This window comes from Sorex araneus, chromosome 5 (assembly GCF_027595985.1).
Source record: "Sorex araneus isolate mSorAra2 chromosome 5, mSorAra2.pri, whole genome shotgun sequence".
Lineage (NCBI taxonomy): Eukaryota > Metazoa > Chordata > Mammalia > Eulipotyphla > Soricidae > Sorex > Sorex araneus.
In genome coordinates, this window is record NC_073306.1 from 37,028,081 (window position 1) to 37,048,668 (window position 20,588).

The following is a 20,588-nucleotide window of genomic DNA, read 5'->3' on the forward strand; positions in this document are numbered from 1 at the left end:
GACTCGAGAAGGGCAAGTGTAAGCATACTTCCCTGGGATTCAGAGGCGGCTCGGTGGTGCCCACCTTGATCCTGTGTCACCCACATGTGCTGGTCAGTGGCTCTGCTGTTTGGGACTTCTACTTGCTACAACAAAGAGTGTGATCTCTGACACACCACAGCCCGGTGTATGTGAGCCCCACCACTAAAGGGTGCGATTCCTGGGGCAAGGGGCACCATAGCTGAGCGAGTTTGACCCTAAGCAAACACCAAAACTCAGGGCATGCAACCCCAGTGAGCACCATGGTCAAGGATATGAGCACGGAGGCCAGAGATATAGTTCCAGGGCTAAGTGCATGTTTTGCATGCAAAGAGGTTTCTCCCTAGCACAGCATGGTCTCCCAAATACCGTTAGGAGCAACCCACAGCATGGAGCCAGAAATAGTCCCCAGGCCCCAAGGACTAAGGATGTGAGCACTATATCCAAGCCATGTGTGGCTCCTGTCGTTGCAAAAACAACAGAAGGAAAGGGAAAACAAACTTCCCCAAATCCTAAAACTCACTTTCTCTTCCCTCCCACTCAGGGTTTGGTTGGCTCTTCCCAGGACACAGTGGAGGCTGTGTTCTATAATCCTTCCATTCTCTAACCCCTTTCAGGCAGACGCTCTCCATCGTCCTAAGCTGGGTTCTGTGCTCCCTCCTGCCAGTGCACACTTCTAAACCCAAACAGAAATGTCCCTTGTTGGCTTCCTGGGTTGCACCTTGGTGTGGACGGCATCAGTATCTGCATGTGCAGTTCAGCAGGGGAAAGTGCCCTGGACGGTCCAAAGTGAGGGTCAAAAGTCTTTGCTGCTGAGCCTCCTCTGCAGGCTGTAACTAACCAACCCGAGCAGGGGGGTCTGGGCGTGCGCGGCCCCTACTGGCCACCAGTGGACCAAGCAAGCATTCTCTTTCAGAGTCGCTCTCCGGCTTGGCCCGACTCCGATCTCGCCAGAGACGTCAGGGGCCCTTGCCTTGGCAGGCAAGGACTCCAGGGTGCTACCGGCTAGAGCTGTCCACCCTGTCCTCCTTCCCGTCCGCAGACGGACTAGGGAGTCTCATTCAAGGGCTCAGGGTCAAAGCCTCATAGAAGGAAAAGGAGAGTTGGGTGACATTTGGGGGCTGGAGGGAGAGTGCCGGCGGCTGGCTTCTCTTTTTTCTCCTTTAGGGGTCATCATCCTGGGGAATAAAATTGTCAGGCCTCCCGTCTGTCGATGCCCCGCCATCCCGATCCCCAGGAACGCTAAAACCGCGCTCGCGGCCAATGCTGCCCCCGCACCCCGCCGCACTCACTCCAGGTGTAGGACGCCCCGCGAGGGAGAGCTCGGCTGTGCCTACAACCACGTACAACTCGGCACGGCAGCGCGGCAGCGGCCAGGGCGGGAGAGCGCCCACCGCCCCGCACGCGCCGCGCTGCCCGGCTGGCGCGCGCCCCCGCCCCGCCGCCGCCCGCCCCTTCTCGCGCCCGGGACGCGCCTCCCTCCCGCAGCCCCGCCAGCTCCGCGTCGGGCCGCCGCCTGCTCGGGCCGGGCCGGGTCGCAGCCGGAGCATGGAAGCTGGGGAGCCTCTGCAGCCCCGCGAGCCCGGGCCGGGGGCAGAGACCACCACGCCGGCCCCGCGCTGGGAGGAAGCCAAGACTTTTTACGATAATCTGGCGCCCAAGAAGAAACCCAAATCGGTAAAAGCAGAGGCTGGGGGTGTGTGTGTGTGTGAATGTAGGGGTGGGGTTAGGGGAAGCAGGGAAAGGGTCTCCCGGGGAAGGGGGTGTCGAACCCCCCTTCCCCGAGAGACCGGGGTGGCCCCGCGGGGGGGGGGGTAGGGACGGGGGCGGGGGAGACACGGCTCCTCCGCCCCTGAATGTGCCCGGGGTTGGCGCGGGCTCGGGGTTATTTTGGGAGCTCTGCCCTGGTGTGCGTTGACCCCGGGACTCGGGTTCCACGCCAGGATCCCCCTCCCCCATGCTGTCACCCGGCTCCGCTTGGGGCGCGCTGTCCAGCACCCCCTGCCCGCCCCCACCGCCCGCGGCAGCTTGGGGTCTGGTACGCACTTGTTGGCCAAGCGGGTCCGCAGCAGCCCGGGCCGCGCACCCGGGCTCTAGAAACCGGTTCCTTGCCGTGTACCCCATCTTTTCCACGGGTCCCGGGCTCTGCGCGCAGCGCCTGCCGCGTCTGGGGCGAAAGCAGCTGCCTGGGAATCAGCCTGCGCCCTGCGCTCTGCGCCCCTGGCGCCCAGCCCCCAGCCTGGACCGCGCCGCAGCTCTGCTGCCCTGGCTTTGGGCTTCCGCACGTCCCAAGACCTCCACGGAGGCCTCAGCCCTCCGAAGCTCAGAGGACACGGCTCCTCTCCCAACTGGACAAGTTCAAGATGCTCAGGTTGGTGCCTAGGCCTTTCTAACGCCAACTTGACCCATCTCTGTCTCTGGGTGGAGGAATAGGGTAGAGATAAGCCGAGGGGCCTCTTCCAGAGAGTTCTCAGTCAATCAGGGAACGTCCTGTTGCTCCCCATCAGCCCTGTCTGCAATATTGTCTGCAAGTATTGATCCTTGCTGACAGGTCTGCTCAGAGGTGGGGGTGGAGAGGTGAATCAGGTTAGCGCCAAGGCTCAGAAGGTTGCAGGGGCACCCTCTACCTGCAGCTACTTGGGAGATAACTAACCCTCCTGCTCTGGTATGGGGACCAGCGGGAAAGAGGACCTCAGACTAAGGGACGCTTTGTGGTCGAGGCCCTAGAGCTGGCCTTAAACATCCGTTTCCTTAGACAGTTCCTTAGAGAGAAGGGAAAGGGCCTGAAAGGACTTTGAAAAGGAAGTGAGAAGGCTGGTCAGAGTTGGTGCCCTGAGGCCGGCCTTGAGTGCCCAGGCCTTCGTGAGTTCTAGATTTAAAACCAGGTTCTGTGGTGCCCCATATGTCAGGGGGCCTGCACACAGGTCAAACCATGCTTCAACAAGTTTTTAAAATGTGTCTTAAATCTCCCGGCTTCAGCGTGCAATGTGGTATTCCTGGGAGCGCCTTGGATGCCAGGACGTAGCTTTGCTGCAGGCTGGGTTCTGTGAAGCAGACCTCAGAACCATGCCTTTCCTGGCACCAGCTGGATAGAAGATCCTCTTGATATTTGCTGCTGAGGATCTTGAGGTTTGTCTCTTGAAACCAAAACAAAACAAAAGCTTTCTGACACGTGCAGCCACTTCTTGCTATGACTCAGGACTTTCTCATTTCTGTGCAAAACACCCTAGAACCAGAAACAAGTGAGTTGGATGATGAAGCTTATGTCTGCACAGGAACCCTAATTCCTACTTTCGAATGTGTCATCCCCCAAATAGCAACCCGAAGCCACTGTAATAAATACCCTTGGTTGTGGGGTACATTTGGACTTGTAAAATCAATTTTATCAATACAAGAAGATGAGGGGCCAGAGAGATAGTACACAGGCAGGGCACTTGTCTTGCACAAGGCTGACCTGGGTTTGAACCCTGGCACTCCATATGGTCCCCTGAGCTTGCCAGGAGGTATTCTCTAAGGGCAGAGACAGGAGGTAAGCCCTGAGCAGAGCTGGTGTGACCCCAAACAAAACAAAGGCCATAACTGATTTACATATTGGGGTTCTGCCCATGAATTTGTTTGGATAAAAAGGTCAAACAACACATTTTAAAGTGCATGGAGGAGGGCTGGAGTGATAGCACAGCGGGTAGGGGGTTTGCCTTGCACTCGGCCAACCCGAGTTCGATTCCCAGCATCCCATATGGTCCCCCGAGCACTGCCAGGAGTGATTCCTGAGTGCAAAGCCAGGAGTAACCCCTGAGCATCGCCGGGTGTGACCCAAAAAAGCAAAATAAATAAATAAATTTTTTAAAATGCATGGAGGAGCTGGAGAGATAGCACAGGAATTAAGGTGCTTGTTGGATGCCTGGCACTGCATGGTTCCAGGAGCACTGCCTGGAGTGTCCCCCAAGCAGAGTCAGATCCGAACTTCCATGAACCACTGGGCATGGCCCTAAGACCACCCTCCTCTGAAGCTGGAGTGATAAGACAGCAGGTAGGGTGTTTGCCTTGTATACATGTAACCCGGGTGCCATCCCTGGCACCCCATCTGGTCCTCTGAGTGCTGCCAAGAATGATCCCTAGACTGGAGTGATTGTACAGTTGGTAGGGCACTCGAGTACCTTGTACATGACCAACCTGGGTTTGATCCCTGGCATCCTGTATGGTCCCCTGGGTCCCCTGAGAGTATAGTGGAGTCAGGAGCAAGCCCTGTACAGTGCTGGATGTGACCCCAAAACAAAACAAAAATTCTCCCTCCAAAAAAAACAAAAAACAAAACCAGAATGACTGTCGGGGTGGGAATGTGGGTTTTTCAGCGAGATTTCAAAGGGGCCAATGTGGTGGGTGATCAGGGGCAGGCTGGCTGTTGGGGCCGTGCCTGGGGGGGAGCAGGCTGGGAGTGGGGAGGGGAGACTGTGGGACTAAAGAGGTGAGTGGAACTCTTCAGCCCGTTTCCTCCCCACGCTCCCAGGAACAAGGCGACTCGAGCCCAGCTAGCCGCTGTGACTGCTTAGTCAGCTCCCAAATCTCGCAGTTCTCTGTGAGGTCCGGGGCCTGGTGGCCTTCTGGCCCCCTACTCCTTCCTGTAATTGTCTCTCCTCCCACGGGCTATTTTTGGGGACTTTGGGCCTCATGGGCCCCATCATGGCCTGTACTGGGCTAATTCTCATTCCTAGGAACTTGAGTCAAGTATTTATAGCAAGCGGGTAGGGCGTTTGCCTTGCATGGGGCCGACCCGTGTTCGATTCCTCCGTCCCTCTCAGAGAGCCCAGCAAGCTAGGGAGAGTATCCCGCCTGCAAGGCAGAGCCTGGCAAACTACCCATGGCATACTCCAAAAACAGTATATGCCAAAAACAGTAACAAGTCTCACAATGGAGACGTTACGGTGCGCGCTTGAGCAGAGGGCCATCTCAGCCAAGACTCGCTTGCTTGTCGCCGTCTCCCCCAGTAGCTCAAGCCCTTCTAGCAGTCACAGCTTGGGGGCTCCATTCCCATCTGGCGCCCAGCAGCAGACTCCTGCCAGCCTAAGGGTGGCTCCCCAGGCGGGCTGGCTGAGGCTGGACTGTCCCCGTGAGAGGCAGAGAGAAGGCTCCCTGGAGCCACGGTTCCCGGGCTGAGTCTCTCATCAGGGAGCAGGACGGGTCTCTCTGGACCCTACGCTTCTTTCTGGTTTCCACAGCAGTTGTCACTAACTTGCAGGCACGCGGCTAAAGGCCTCTCTCCGCTGCTGCTCCCCGGCACGCGCAACCCCGTCCACCTGTTCCCTAGCTCCGCCAGTCTGGCAGGCTGCTCGTGTGTCCGGGCTGGAAACCGTGGGGCCCTACACGTGCCACCGAGGGCCTGAAATGCCACCTCACTTGCAGGGTCCCCAGCATAGGGCCCCGTGTTTACAGAGTTGGCTAAACGGGGAGGCGGGGTCCTGGCCTGGAGATGACCGTTCTCTAGAGAGAGAGCCCTGTCCCAGGGCACGAAGGCCCCCACCATTTCTCTCAAATCTGGAAAGTTCTATGAGTGCCTCTGGGAAGAGGCTATAAAAGCAGGGTTTGGGGTCTCCGGGGAGTTACTAAGAAGGACCATATCAGGAGCTGCTGTGAGGACAGGGGCCCCTGCTAAACGCCAGCAACACGGCCTCTGACCTTGCTCTGCCTGGTTTGGCTGTGTGACCCAGAGTAGGACAAGCTCATCTCTGAGCCCATTTCTCCATCTGCTGAGAAGGGAAGTAGCAACTCCCAGGGCAAAGGTCATCAGGACAAACGTTTTCCTGAATGGACTAGGCATAGCTCAGCCAGAGGGGATCCAGGTCTGCCTGAGGCTCGGGGACGTGGGGCAGAACGTGAGCGATTGCGGTCTTGGCTGGCTGCCGGGGCTGTGGCAGTTGGTAGCCTGCCTGCAGGGGCTGGGAGGGCAGCTGGCCCTCTGTCCTTGAAGAGGTGATGGGCCTGTTTCTGGGGCCAGGAACCCAAACAAGCAGACCTGCTCAGTGCCTCTCCTGAGGGTCAATGGGCTTCCTAGGTTTGGGGGAGTTCCCGGATTCACCCCTGCCCCCCACTTCCCATCCTGGGCTCCCACTCCCCTCCTGCTGCTGCCCCCACCCCTTCTACCTCTATTGTTGCAATGAAGCAGGTTTGTACCACTTGCTGTCATGTTTATATACTTGACTATGGTGCTTGCCGGGGGAGGGGGGAGGCATATACTAATGCTCCCTCACCTGCAGTGCTCTCTAGAAGTCCAGCACTTCTTCAGTGATGCTTGCATGCAGCTGGCATTGCACACGCTGTTGCAGTGCCTGGTGATCTAGAACTGCTGGAATTGTGCTTGTGAGAGGCACCAGGGATCAAACTCAAGGCCTCCTACTTGCATGCAAGTGCTCAAGCCCCTTTTCCATTTATTTATTTATTTATTTATTTATTTATTTATTTATATTTTTAATTTTTATTTTATTGAATCACCATGAAAAAAGTTACAAAGCTTTCAGGTTTAAGTCTCAGTCATATAATGATCAAACTCCCATCCCTTCACCAGTGCACATATTCCACCACCAAGAACCCCAATATACCCCCCTCCCACCCCCACCCCTATTTATTTATTTATTTATTTATTTATTTATTTATCTTTTAACTTTTCCTTCTTTCTCTGAGGGCTCACAGCTGTCAGGGGGTGGGAGGTCCTCAGCCCAAGGGTGATTGGCAATGGGGAGAAGAGTGAGAAGAAAGGCTCCTGCCACCCCTTCACACTGACTCTGTTGGCCCCACTCGTCATCTTGGTGGAGTCAGCATCAAATGCAAATGTAAGTTCTCCCCACACACTCAGGGAACTCTTTAGGCTTCCTTTCCTGCTAAGAGCTTTAAAGCTTCACTAGCCACCAGCATCTTGCTTGGGGGAAAAAAAAAAAGAAAATCATTCGGGGGCTGGAGCAATAGCACAGTGGGTAGGGCATTTGCCTTGCATGCAGCTGACCCGGGTTTGATTCCCAGCAACCCCTATGGTCCCTCGAGCACTGCCAGGAGTAATTCCTGAGTGCAGAGCCAGGAGTAACCCCAAGCAACACCGGGTGTGGCCCAAAAAGCTGTGGGCCAAAATGATAGTACAGCAGTTAGGGCTTGTTCCTGGCGCACCATCAACCTGGATTCAGTCCCTGGCAGCCCACATGTTCCTCTAAGCCCCGCCAGGAGTGCTCCCCGAGAACTGCCAGGTGTGGTCCCTCCTGCACCCATGAAAAATGTTACATCTGCAGTTCACTGGCCACGTTTTAATGGCTCTGTTGTCATAGGGAGACAGTCCCACACTAGACATCTCTAAGAAAGTTCTACTGGGGGCTGGAGAAGGAAGCTAATGGGCTTGGGTGGATGTGGGAGGTCCGGGTTTGATCCCCAACACCACATGGTCCTCTAACATTGCCAGGAGTGATCCCTCAGCACTGAAGTAGGAGTAGCTCCTGAGCACTGCTAGATGTGGTCCAAGGAAGAGAGAAAGAGAGAGACAGAGACAGAGAGACAAAGAAACAGGCAGGCAGAGAGAAAGACAGAGGAAGGAAGGAAGGAAGGAAGGAAGGAAGGAAGGAAGGAAGGAAGGGAGGGAGGGAGGGAGGGAGGGAGGGAGGGAGGAAGGAAGGAAGGAAGGAAGGAAGGAAGGAAGGAAGGAAGGAAGGAAGGAAGGAAGGAAGGGAGGGAGGGAGGGAGGGAGGGAGGAAGGAAGGAAGGGAGGGAGGGAGGGAAGGAGGGAGGGAGGGAGGGAAGGAGGAAGGAAGAGAAAGAAAGAAAGAAAAGAAAGAAAGAAAGAGAGAGAAAGAGAGAGAAAGAAAGAAAGAAAGAAAGAAAGAAAGAAAGAAAGAAAGAAAGAAAGAAAGAAAGAAAGAAAGAAAGAAAGAAAGAAAGAAAGAAAGAAAGAAAGAAAGGGAACTGGAGTGATAGCACAGTGGGTAGGACGTTTGTCTTGCACTTGACCAACCCAGGTTCGATTCCCAGCATCCCATATGGTCCCCTGAGCACCGCCAGGAGTGATTCCTGAGTGCAGAGCCAGGAGTAACCCCTGTGCATTGCCAGGTGTGACCCAAAAAGGAAAAAAAAAAGCAAAAAAAGAAAGCAAGCAAGGAAGGAAGGAAGGAAGGAAGGAAGGAAGGAAGGAAGGAAGGAAGGAAGGAAGGAAGGAAGGAAGGAAGGAAGGAAGGAAGGAAGGAAGGAGGAGGGATGGGGTGGGGGTGGTTCTGTTGGACAGAGCTCTTTGGAAAAACAGCCCAAATGCCTGGGCCACGGTCTAGTGGAAGCTCCATGGAGATAAGCATCCCCCACGCCCAGCAGGCACAGCACGAGTCACGTGGTAATTACTCAGTGTGATCCACAGATTGGGACTGAGCCTCCCTTCTGAGAGAGGCTGTTGGCTTCAGATCCTGCCCGCAGGGCTAAGAGGAGCAGCCCAGAATTCGAAGTCCATTTAAGTCTGGTCCCCAGATTGTGCCTTTCTCTCCCCGCCTACCATGTGAGGGTTATTGCCCCAGGACTGTCAGGTCACTGAGGTTATGTGGGAGTCTGAGGTGTCTTGGGCATCCACAGTTTCAATCCCAGGAAGGAGGAGGGACTCAGCCGTGGTCTATGGCAACTCTTCTCCCTGTGTCCCATAGGTGGTAGTGGGGTTCTGCGGCGCTCTGCGGAAAGAAGACTCTGCAGTCTAGCTCCTTGAGGTCATCAGCACCCAGCCCCCAGCTGGGCTCTGCTCCCCAAGGGAACACGCTCCGTGTGCCGCCTTCTGTGCCCTCCTGCCCTCCCCTGCCCAGTGCCCACTGGCCCCTCTGCCTTCACGGCTTCCTGTGAACCGCTGTCAGGAAGGGGCTCTCCCTTTGTTCTAGCACTTCCTGCGGTGCCTTTGGGTCCGTGTACCTGCTTTCTCTCCTACCAGCCCGGGGCTCGGGCAGGAGCCCAGTATCTCCCACGACCACCCAGGCAGAATCCAGGTGCCTGGCACAGAGTACCAGGAACTGTTTGTCAAATGGCACTAACCAAAAATATATTCCCCTGGCACCTACAATTATGAAGCAATCTGAGCAGATTGGGGCCTCCACACTGGAATTTTTATTTCATTTTTGTTTGTTTGTTTGTTTGCTTTTTGGGGGGTACACTTGGTGGCACTTGGATGTTTCCCCCAACTCTGTGTTGGGGAGCAGGAGTGGTTGCTCCCAGTGGTGCTCAGGAATTGAACCCCCGGCCTGCTAGATGCAGGGCATGCCCTCAGCCATTAGTATCTCTGGCTCTCTGTTTCATGTTTAAATTGATCACTTTCTCACTGAAATGGATTTATTGCAGTTGACTTATTTGAAGTATTGAGGTGAATCTACCTCGTCCCTCTGTTCCCACCTTGGTCACCCAGGAAATGCCTGGGGAACCGGATGAGAGTCTGCAATGGATCCCTGCTCGGCACAGACCTCACATCTCACCAGCCCACGAGGCAGCTGTCAAGCTGCACTTGAAGTCCTGAGTTCTGCACCATCTGGGAGATGATCCCCCCACCCTGATCTCTCGGGAGGTTGTGGACTCAGGCCGGAGAGGGGAATTGCTCTTTGCGGGAAAGGAAAGTCAGTCCTAGACCTTATCCAGGTTTTCCAGGGTTGTTGCCATTCCGTCACAGAAAAGAATTTCAGGAGTCGAACAGTGAGATGAAACCATTTTGTTTCAGTACACGTCTCAGGTGGAGATGTGGCCATCCCCCAGGACGGGGAGGCATGGCATGCACTTGCTTTTGTAGAGGTGGCTTTAAAGGTTTCCTTGCAAGCTGCCTCCGTGTGGGGCTTTCTACCTAAAGAGTTTACTGCTATGGGGCTGTCAGGAGGATCCAGGGGCCTGAGTAGTGGTACAGTGGGTAGGACACTTGCCTTTATTTGATACTTATTTCGTATGGTCCCCCAAGCTCATCAGGAGCAATCCCTGAGCACAAAGTCAGGAGTAAGTCTTGAGGATCTTTTGATGTAGCCCCCAAACAAAACAAACAAAACCATGAGCCTGAAACTTTTGGTGCTCACCCACATGCCCCTATTACACCCCCGTGTGCTTGCTAGAGCTTCTCTCTGGAGGGGCCTTGGCCTTCTCTGGGCCAGTGCCGGGGCCAGGTAGAGTCATAGCAGGCCTTAGTTCCAGTGTCCACAAAGTGGATCCAGCAATAATGCTTTTATCTGCTTTAGGGCTAATGACAAAGTCACTTCTTCAAATCCCATCTTGGTTTTTTATTACATCCCAGGAACTCATTGTCAAGGTGTCCCCCCAACCCCCAGCTCCCATTTATCACCTGCCTGCTTTGGACTATTTAAAAGTTCAGAAGCCTTAAAAATGTAGAGCTTGGGGCTGGAGCGATAGCACAGCGGGTGGGGCGTTTGCCTTGCACGCGGCCGACCCGGGTTCGAATCCCAGCATCCCATATGGTCCCCTGAGCGCCGCCAGGGGTGATTCCTGAGTGCATGAGCCAGGAGTGACCCCTGTGCATTGCCGGGTGTGACCCAAAAAGCAAAAAAAAAAAAAAAAAAAAAAAAAATGTAGAGCTTGGGCCACAGTGATAGTATAGAGGTTAGGACGCTTACCTTGTAATCCCTGACATCCCATATGGTCCCCTGAGTCTGCCAGGAATGATTCTTGAGTGCAGAGCCACCAGTAACCCCTGAGCAGCACCACATGTAACCCCCCCAAAAACAAAACAAACAAACAAACAAACAAACAAAAAAAATGTACAGGGCACCTGTTATGTGCCTGGTAGAGTTGTAAGCACGGGATATAACAATGAACACAGTGACCATAGTTCCCGCCCCCTCAGAGCTGATGCATGACGCCTACTCCCTCCCCACAACTCTGTTTAGAAGACAGTACTGGGGTTAAAGCACTCGTGTTTCATGTGGCTGGCCCTAGTTCAATTCCTGTATAGAGTTCCCCAGCCACCAGGAGTGATCCCTGGGCACCGAGCCAGGAGTAAGATGACACCACCAGGTGTCTCCCCAAAACCAAAAAGAAAAGAAACAGAATTAAATATTCCACTATAATTTGACAATATATTTTGCTAACGAGAAAATCCATATTGGAGGTAATAAGCTCATCCTTGGGGTGGAGAGAGACTCCCAGAGAGAACAAAGTGTCTAAGCCAAAGGCTGGGTAGAGTTTGGCCTCAGGTCAGGGAAGGAACAGAACGGAGAGAGGGAGCAGCCACGGAAAGGCTCAGAGAGAGGGAGGGGCAGTGAGTTTGAGGCGGGCCAAGAAATGTGGAGGCGAGAACCAAGGGAGACTGGGGCCTGCTGCGGAGCTTCCTGATCCATACTCCAGGCTGTGTGCAGGAGGCTGAAGGGAAGGGTGGCAGTGAGCATGCCTGAACTTGTGAAACTCCCCTGAACAATGATTTAGAAGCCAGGTAGGAGGGGCAAGGGGCAGTGATGACGGATAGTTTTAGCAGGGAACAAAAATAAATGAATGGAGGATGGATGGAGGATGGATGGATGGATGGATGGATAGATGGATGGATGGATGGATAGATGGATGATGGATGCATGGATGAATAGATTCCAGTGGAGTTGACTAGATTTGGTGATGGCTGGCTGGCTGGAGGAAGACGAGGGTGAGGGTTGTCTTCTGGGGTCCTGGCCTAGGAGGTAAGTGTTGAGCACAGAGGGGGAAGGGGTTGGTGTGGAAGGGGAGAGGAGGGTGGGGAATCAGCCTGGGACTGTGTGTCTGTTAGTCAACTAGCAGTTAGGCTTGTGTGTCTGGAGCTCAGGAGACAGACCTAGACTTGGAGGAGCAATTTCTGCCCCGGGGTGCCATGATCTCATCTTTCTAAAGAGAAAACTTCAGCACTTCCTCCTCTCAAGTGTCAGACGTGCTTCAGTCACAGATACTGGTGTCATTGCGCTGGTGGCCGAGAGTGGGAACTCTTTCGGGGAGTGGCACCGCCTAGGGGACAGGGCTCCTCACCATCTCCTTCTTTGGTCTTCAGTTGCACCCGGCACAGAGTGAGGCTCTATCTCTGGCCCTGCCCAAGGTTGGGCCTCTTCAGCTTGTGGTAGTTATTTTGGGGGCAGGGGAGGTGGGCAGGGTGTGGTGGTCTGGGGGGCTAGAGACAAACCTTGAATGCCCCCATGCAAAGCCTGTGCCCCAGACCATCATTATGCCCCAGCTATCATCCCAGTCTGCTGAGCCCCAAGGCGGGTGGGGGGGTCCCTGTTCCCAGCGCCCCGAAGGGCTTGTCCGTGAGACCTGCCTCAGGCGAGCCAGTAACTGTCCCTGTCCTGCATCTCTGCAGCCCAAGCCGCAGAATGCGGTCACCATCGCCGTGTCCTCCCGCGCTCTGTTCCGCATGGACGAGGAGCAGCGCATCTACACGGAGCAGGGCGTGGAGGAGTATGTGCGCTACCAGCTGGACCACGAGAACGAGCCCTTCACCCCAGGCCCGGCCTTCCCCTTCGTGAAGGTGAGGCCACTTCCACCAGCACGGTGTCTTCGTGGGGGTGAGAAAGAAGCACCCCCGTGGGAATCTGAAGGCAAAAAGGGCCCCCCTCGGGGCTAGCGTTTCTCCCCTCTCCTTGTTCCTGCAAGGATCATGGCTTGGCCAGGGTCCCCGGCCACAGAGGGGGGAAAAGACTGTCCCATCTTTGGAGGGGCACACCATTTCCCAGGAACCAGGGAGGGAATGGAGCCTGGGTGGGCTCCAGCCCCTACTCACCCTTCTAGAGAGGCCCCTTGAGCAGGCACAGGACAGAGAATGGCCCTGGGAGAGGGATCCACCCCCTGACCTCACCTCCCCTCTGTTCCCCCCTGGCTCCCGGCTCACCCCTCGTCCCCAAACCTGGTGCCCTCCTCCAGGAATCAGAGCCGGGGGTCTGAGCTGGAGGCTCCCCTTTCCCATCCAGGCTCTGGAGGCTGTGAACAAACGGCTGCGGGAGCTGTACCCCGACAGTGAGGATATCTTCGACATTGTCCTCATGACCAACAACCACGCCCAAGTGGGCGTCCGTCTCATCAACAGCATCAACCACTATGGTGAGCACGAGGCGCTGGCTGTGGGCTGCTCCTGCCAGGACAGCCCCCGCCGGGCCTGGGACCGTATCTCGACAAAGCGAGGTGCAGGACAAGAGCCCCACGCCCAGCATCGTGTGGGTCAACTGGCTGCTAAAACACAATAAATGGCCCCAAAAGCCCTGTCTGTCTGTAGCAGTGCCACTTTCTGGGTGTTAATATTCCTGCCACGGCTGCCGGGCAGTCTAACTGGTTCACAGCATCCCTGGGTGTTTGACATTCAGCTCTTCCAAGCCAGAACAAACCAGCTCCAGCACACCCCGTGCAAGCCTTATTTCCTAGCGATCAGACATGGCGCTTGCTGCCTCAGTTTCTCTCCCTGCGCAGGGCCCAGTAGCCTAATATGACTGCCGGGAGAAGCGGGTGCTGTAGTCAGAGCAAGGGATTTGAGCATCTGTCCAAACTCTTGGCGCAACTTAATAATGTCCAGGGCAGGATTAAATTGAGACTATTTCCTGTTCTGTACCAAGGGTTGCCTCTAAGAGCCATATGGCAGGAAGTGGGCCGGGGGAGGGGTAAGGTGCTTGCTTGCCTTATGTATTGATCCCTGGCGCCACATATGATCCCCTGGGCCTGCCAGGAGTGATCCCAGAGCATAGAGTCAGGAGGCTGCCCTGAACACCAGGAAACAACAACAAAACCACAGGGCAGGGAGCAAAATTGAACTGACACAGGACTCCATCCAAGCACTGGGCATCTTCCCGGAGTCTTATTCTCAGCTGTGATACGTGACTCTAATTTCTGCTGCTCAAAGTCTACTTCTACCCCCCTCTCTAGGTTTCTCTGCCCTTCCTAATTATGGCTCAAATGTTTACATTTTCAAGTCCCTTTTTTGAGCAACCTAGTGAGCCCCTTTGACTTTTTGTGTCTTGTGGGGGCCATTTCCTATTGAGGTGTGTGTGTGTGTGTGTGTGTGTGTGTGTGTGTATGTGTGTGTGTGTGTGTGTGCCTGTGTGTGTGTTGGGGGGTGGGTGGACATAGGGGGTGGTGGAGGGGACTCATGTGGCACCCAGGCAGTGAACCTAGGGCCTCACATATGCCATTTGAGCCACGTCCCCGTCCCAGTGGCATTTTAATTTTATTTTATTTTATTTTTGCTTTTTGGGTCACACCCAGCGATGCTCAGGGGTTACTCCTGGCTTTGCACTCAGGAATTACTCCTGGCGGTGCTTGGGGGACCATATGGGATGCCGGGGATTGAACCCGGGTCGGCCGTGTGCAAGGCAAACGCCCTACCCGCTGTGCTATCGCTCCGGCCCCGCCAGTGGCATTTTAAAATCTGGATTTCATATTTCTGGGGGCGGGGGGTGTCGTTCAAACTATGTAAGCTGCTTGGGCCGCAGGCCCTGAGTACCTGGGACAGGCATTGCCTTAAGTCCTCCCCTCACTCCTTTCTCCCTCTTCCCAGACCTGTTCATCGAGAGGTTCTGCATGACCGGTGGGAACAGCCCCATCTGCTACCTCAAGGCTTATCACACCAACCTCTACTTGTCCGCTGACTCCGACAAAGTGCGGGAAGCCATTGATGAAGGTGAGTTGAAGGGAGAGGGAGAAAAAGGGGAGCCTGGCAAAGGGGTCCCAGAGGTGGGAGGCCTGGCCCTGGGCGCTGAGCAGACCCTGAGGGTTGCAGCGCCACATTCTTATCACCTGTCCAATGAACTTTGAGGACAGGCCCACTAATCCACTCTGGTCATCAGTCTCACCGTCTGCCCGGCCTTATTAAGGATGTTTAGGGGCTGGAGTGATAGCACAGCGGGTAGGGCGTTTGCCTTGCACGCGGCCGACCCGGGTTCGATTCCCAGCATCCCATATGGTCCCCTGAGCACCGCCAGGGGTAATTCCTGAGTGCAGAGCCAGGAGTGACCCTTGTGCATCGCCAGGTGTGACCCAAAAAGCAAAAAAAAAAAAAAAAAAAAAAAAAAAGGATGTTTACTCTGCACTGTTCCCCGGTATTGTGTTTCCATGGAAATCCTTCTTCCAGCCCAGAGATTTCTTTTTAAAATGCCTCCTGGCCAGTGGCCCCTCCAGCTCCTAGCAGGCCAGGACACGATGGCCAGTTTCTGCAGCTAGACAGGACAGCTCCACGGTGAAGGAGCCCCAGTTGCAAATACTGACAAAGAAAGTTGCCCATCATGTGTTTCTCTGCAGGGGGAGTAGGTTGTGCCCAGTCTCGGCCCTCTCATAGGGGTTGGATCCTGGCTGCATGTGGACAAAAAAAGACCACAGGGGAGAAAGGGCTGCTAGTTAGCTGCCGGGCTGAGCACTGTGGCAGGAGTCTTCCTCATATAGCAGTTGATCTGTTTTCTCTCCCTCTCTAATTACTGAAGGCCAGCAGCTCTCCCACACTGCCTCTCTCTGAGGGGCTGCTGTGGGGCTCCACGAGACATTCTTCATCATTTTAATCACTGTCATCCTATTGTTCATCGATTTCCTCGAGTGGGCACCAGCAACGTCTCTATTGTGAGACTTGTTGTTACTGTTTTTGGCATTTCGAATATGCCACGGGTAGCTTGCCAGGCTCTGCCGTGAGGGCGCATCATTTTAATATGAAATTAAATTTGGAGTGGGGGTTGGGGGACCTGGGGCCACACCTGGCAGTGCTCAGGGGCTGTTCCTGGCTCTGTGTTCAAGGTTCATTTTTGGAGGTCTTCGGGGGGCCAGATGTGGCACTGGGGATCGAAACTTGTGACAAGTGCCTTCACCTCTGAACTTCCCAAAGAGAGTTGCAGCCCGGGCGAGTGCTGGTTCCGAAGTTCCTACTCCGGGGAGGGAGGAAAGGCCAGTGAAAGCTGGACTGGCAGCTTCCTGGGGCCTCTCTGAGGCTCCCAGACTGAGAAGCCAGTGCCTCTTCCCCACACAGAGTCCGCCCTCCTGCCGGTGAAGCTCTATGTCCCCGACTTCAGCTCAGGCTGGGAGCAGGGGCGGGTCCACCAAGAGGCCCAACTGGGTGGGGGCATCTTGGCTCTATGCTTCAGAGCGGAGGAGGCATCTGGCCGAAGTGCGAGGCCCTGTGTGGTACCCTCAGCCCTGCTTCTCAGCCCCAGGTGATGCTGAAGCCTGAACCTAACTCCCTAAGAGCCGGGCGACATGTGGGGCACGGGTACGGGGAGGGAGGAAGCCACCAGCCAGGCCCTCAGCTGTCCGGGGTGGCTCTGGGCTTGGAGCCTGGACTCCTGGTGAGAGTCTTTTTTTTTTTTTTCTCCTTAATGTATTGAACCATGTTGAGATATAAAGTTACAAAGTTTTGGGGGGCTGGAGAGACAGTATATTGGATAGAGCACTTGCCTTGCGTGCCACTGACCAGGGTTCAATCCCCAGCACCCCATATGGTCCCCGGGGATCAACAGGAGTGATCCTTAAGATGCAGATAAAGGAGTGAGCCCTGAGCACCTCCAGGTGGGGCCCCAAATGAAAAAAGTTACCGAGTAGTTCATGACTGAGTTTCAGTTGTGCGGTGTTTGAGCACCCATTCTTCTGGCGGGAGTCCTCGGCCAACCTCCCCTCACTGCCCTGGAGATACCCAGGCTGCAGGTCTGTGGACACGGTTTGATATGGCCCGTGGCCTCCCGTAGTCACTTGCTCCCTCAAGGACCCACCGCCACAAGAAGCTGCCCGGAGCAGTTCCTGGGGATCTAGAAGAGGGTGATGGGCATCCCCCACACCCCAGACTGCGGCCTCGAAGTCCCACACAGACCTCAAACACTACTGGGGGGGCTTCAGGTGTGCTCGGGGCTTACTCCTGGCTCGGGGTTCAGGGATCACTCCTGGTAGGGCTTGGGGGGCTATCCGGGGTGCTGGGGATGGAGCCAAGGTCAGCCGCGTGCAAGGCAAGCACCCTACCTGCTATACTGTCACTCTGGATACACCAAAACATCCTAACTGACCCTGGCCCAGAGGGGAGGGACTTGCAGTCGGTCTCCTGCCCGGGCCTGTGAGCCAGGGGCTCCTCACTTCCGGTGTCAGCAGGTCCCTCACAGGAGGCCTGGAGCTGCTGGGACCCACTCCTGTTCCTGCTGATTGCAGGGCTCCTGCCCTGATCCTGGGGTCGCCCAGCCCCAGGACCCCATCTCATAATGTTGCAGCTAAAGGGGAACCCTGGGACCGGAGTCATAGAACAGCGGTAGAGCATTTACCTTGCATGTAGCCCGACCTAGGTTTAATCCCCGGGACCCCATAAGGTCCCCCAAGTCTGCCAGGAGTGATCCCTGATTGCAGAGCCATGATTAAGCCCTGAGTACTATCAGATGTGGCTCAAAACAAAACACTGTCACTGTCACTGTCATCCCGTTGCTCATCGATTTGCTCGAGCGGGCACCAGTAATGTCTCCATCTTGAGACTTGCTGTTACTGTTTTTGGCATATCGAATACGCCATGGGTAGCTTGCCAGGCTCTCCCATGTGGGCGAGATACTCTCAGTAGCTTGCCGGGCTCTCCGAGAGAGGCAGAGGAATCGAACCCAGGTCAGCTGCGTGCAAGGCAAATGCCCTACCCCTGTGCTATTGCTCCAGCCCCACCAAAAAACCGAAAAATAAATAAAGGGGAAACGCTGGCATAGATCAGACCCTTGGAGCCCTACACAGAGCAAAGCCCCAGTTCTCTTCTACCCTGAGCTGACATGTCCAGAACATCGTCCCTCACCAGCCTGGCCCTGCCGCTGGCTGAGGCTGGGGGAGGGGAAGAGCCCATGCCCCCATAGTCCTCTCCTCTCCAAGCTGGGGCCTTCTGTGGCCTGTGTGAGCACAAACACCACCCCCCCTTCGCCTCCTCTCTCTGTCCAGGGATCGCGGCCGCCACCATCTTCAGCCCCAGCAGAGACGTGACTGTGTCCCAGAACCAGCTGCGCGTGGCCTTTGATGGCGACGCCGTGCTCTTCTCCGACGAGTCCGAGCGCATCGTCAAGGCCCACGGGCTGGACCGCTTCTTTGAGCACGAGAAGGCACATGAGAACAAGCCTTTGGCCCAGGTGCTCTGCACACTCCCTGGGGCCCCTGGACGGAGCTGGTGGGTGGTGGCTCCCCAGAACCTGCACTGGGCTTCAACGCCCAGCCTAGAACCTGACCCGAGCCCGGGCTGGAGTTGCCTTTGCTTCCTGCCAGCTGCAGGGCGGCTCATTCTCCTTCCCTCCTCACTATGCGCCGTTGCTCTGGGCCCAGTAGACACTGTCCCTGACCCTAGTAAGTGGGACAGGAGCCCTGGCCCGCAGGGTGGGGTGTTGTTGGGAAGTTACACAGGCCAGTCTGCCCCCATCACAGCCACAGTTCATTCTGATCCCCGACGCACAGGCCAGTGATTGGTTCTCATCGGTTTGTCCCTTTGTGGGCACAAACCTCCCTCCCAGAACGAGGACCGACGGCCAGCTCCCTGGGGATACGGAGGTATAGATACACACAGCGACAGTTGTCCTGGTCCAATATACTGACACGATCATCTTGAGTCACAGTGGAGAGCACCAGGCCTGGTCCGGGTCCCTAAACCCCACAGATGCCCACAGGTGCCCAGGCAGGTACAGCAGATTGGAGAGATCCAGGAATCCTGAGCCGTTTGCTTACCAAACAGCAGGGTGCAGATGCCATAAGCTGGCACCTTGGCAGGCGCTGTGGGCGGATACAATGGGCTGGCACTGTGGGTAGATGCTGTAGGCTGGCACAGCGGGCAGGTCCCATGGGCTGGCACCGTGGCAGGCATCTGACTGGAGCAGCGACACGTGCTGGGGAGTCATAGGAGCTCACAGTGTTCCCTTTCCGTCTTTCAGGGCCCCTTAAAGGGCTTTCTGGAAGCTCTGGGGCGGCTGCAGAAAAAGTTCTACTCCAAAGGTCTGCGGCTGGAGTGTCCGATCCGCACCTACTTGGTGACGGCACGCAGCGCTGCCAGCTCGGGGGCCCGGGCTCTCAAGACCCTGCGGAGCTGGGGGCTGGAGACGGATGAGGCGCTGTTCCTCGCTGGCGCGCCCAAGGGCCCCCTCCTTGAGAAGATCCGCCCGCACATCTTCTTCGATGACCAGATGTTCCACGTGGCTGGGGCTCAGGAGATGGGCACTGTGGCTGCCCACGTGCCTTATGGCGTGGCCCAGGCACCCCGGCGGACTGTGCCCACAAAGCCGGCCCCACCTGCACAGTAGCTGAGCCCAGGCCTTATTGATGCCCCCGGACACCAGATCCTTCTGGTTCCGTGGCGCCCTTCCCTCTGCATGTCTTCTGTCATCCCCAAGGCGCGGGGTGGGAGATGGCACAGACCGGCTCAGCCTTCTCACCTGCCCCCTCCCATCTGAGGGCACACACAGTGGCACAATCTTGCCAGGAGAGTCAGTGTACCTGGATTTGGGGGAGAGGTAGATAGAATGAGGGGATGAACGGGGGAGCTTTAAAGGACGCCAGTGTGGAAAACAAGCTGAGTCTCAAAGAACAGTGCTTTGAGGAAAGAGCCTTCTCGGCTGGCCTGGCATTTATTACACCCAGGAGGAAGTCCCCCTCCTTCAGAGCAGTTTCTATCTCTTAGGTGGCTTTCAAACTCTCCTTTCGCCAGGATGCTGAGTTTTCTAAGACCACCCTCTTTAGTTTGGGGTGTGTGTGCGTGTTTTGCTTCTGTCTAGGGGCCTTCCAGGTGGCGCTTCTGAGCAGTGCTTGGTCAGTTGGGCCAGTGGTTCAGTGCCAGAGCCCAAGAGTATGGTGCTGCATGGACTCTGTGGTGCCAGGGTCACCGGGGCCACCCCAGCAGTGCTTGGGGGCTTCCAGGCTATACCCCGCTGGTGCCTGGAAGGTCGTGTGATGCTGAGGATTAAACCCAGGTCTGGCGTATACACAGCGTGAGTTCTGACTGTTATCTGATCTCTCCGAGCCCAGACTGCCTTCTTTGAAGGAAGCATTCTAGAGCCACCAGGGCTGCTGCTGGTGTGCACGGCACCATCGTGCCAAGGACAAGGAATGCTGTCTTTAGGGGAGTGGGTGAGGAGCAAGCTACCCTTCTTTGGGAGCACCCAGGGCCCTGTGGGGTGCACAGTTCAAACAGGGTATAGGCAGTGTACCACCATCCACAGCTGCTATAGTTTCACATGCGTGGAAACCACTCAATAAGATTGCCTCGCTGCTACCTGGGAGCCTGGAATATTTATCCTCGGTGCTTGGCGGTCCAGTGAAGGGACTGGAAGACAGACATCATCTACATGCAATCCCACCTTCAGCCAGCTGGGGGCACTGCAGGCACTCCCAGGGAGGCGCTTTAGTGGTGACTTTGCTTGCTCCTAGCCACTCCCTGCTGCCAACGCCTCCACTCTCACTCTCACTCTGTCCGTTCATTTTTTACTATGTTCCTCCATCTATGGGGAAAGGGGCAGAGGGTGGTGTGCTCTGTGTGGATCCAAATGCAGGGGAGAAAGCGCAGAGGCAGATGTGAGGGGCGTGCAGGCTGGAGGGCAGGTCTGCAGGAGTGGGAGAGGGGTGTGGGGCAGACCAGACAGAGCACAGAGCTGCCATCCCACTCGCCAGCTTCTCCAGCCGTGAGA

General features: G+C 55.9%; 1 protein-coding gene and 1 long non-coding RNA gene across 3 annotated transcripts in view; one reads left to right on the top strand and one right to left on the bottom strand.

Moving 5' to 3' along the window:
* LOC129405115 (uncharacterized) overlaps positions 1 to 2,196 on the bottom strand; it is a 14,592-nt gene extending 12,396 nt beyond the window's left edge. The window contains exon 1 of the long non-coding RNA XR_008630338.1: positions 2,065 to 2,196. This is a non-coding gene — a long non-coding RNA (uncharacterized LOC129405115). The remainder of the gene's footprint in view (positions 1 to 2,064) is intronic.
* Positions 1,465 to 19,886, top strand: NT5C1A (5'-nucleotidase, cytosolic IA). 2 transcript variants are annotated; one of them, XM_004614310.2, is made up of 6 exons: positions 1,465 to 1,695; positions 12,317 to 12,484; positions 12,924 to 13,053; positions 14,498 to 14,620; positions 17,869 to 18,053; positions 18,843 to 19,886. In XM_004614310.2, exons 1-6 carry the CDS (start codon positions 1,567 to 1,569, stop codon positions 19,206 to 19,208), a joined length of 1,101 nt encoding a protein of 366 aa, XP_004614367.2. In that variant the 5' UTR covers positions 1,465 to 1,566; the 3' UTR covers positions 19,209 to 19,886. The 2 variants fall into 2 exon arrangements, with proteins under 2 accessions (XP_004614367.2, XP_054996547.1); XM_055140572.1 differs by lacking the exon at positions 1,465 to 1,695 and adding an exon at positions 1,865 to 2,389.
* The last annotated feature ends 702 nt before the right edge of the window (positions 19,887 to 20,588 follow it).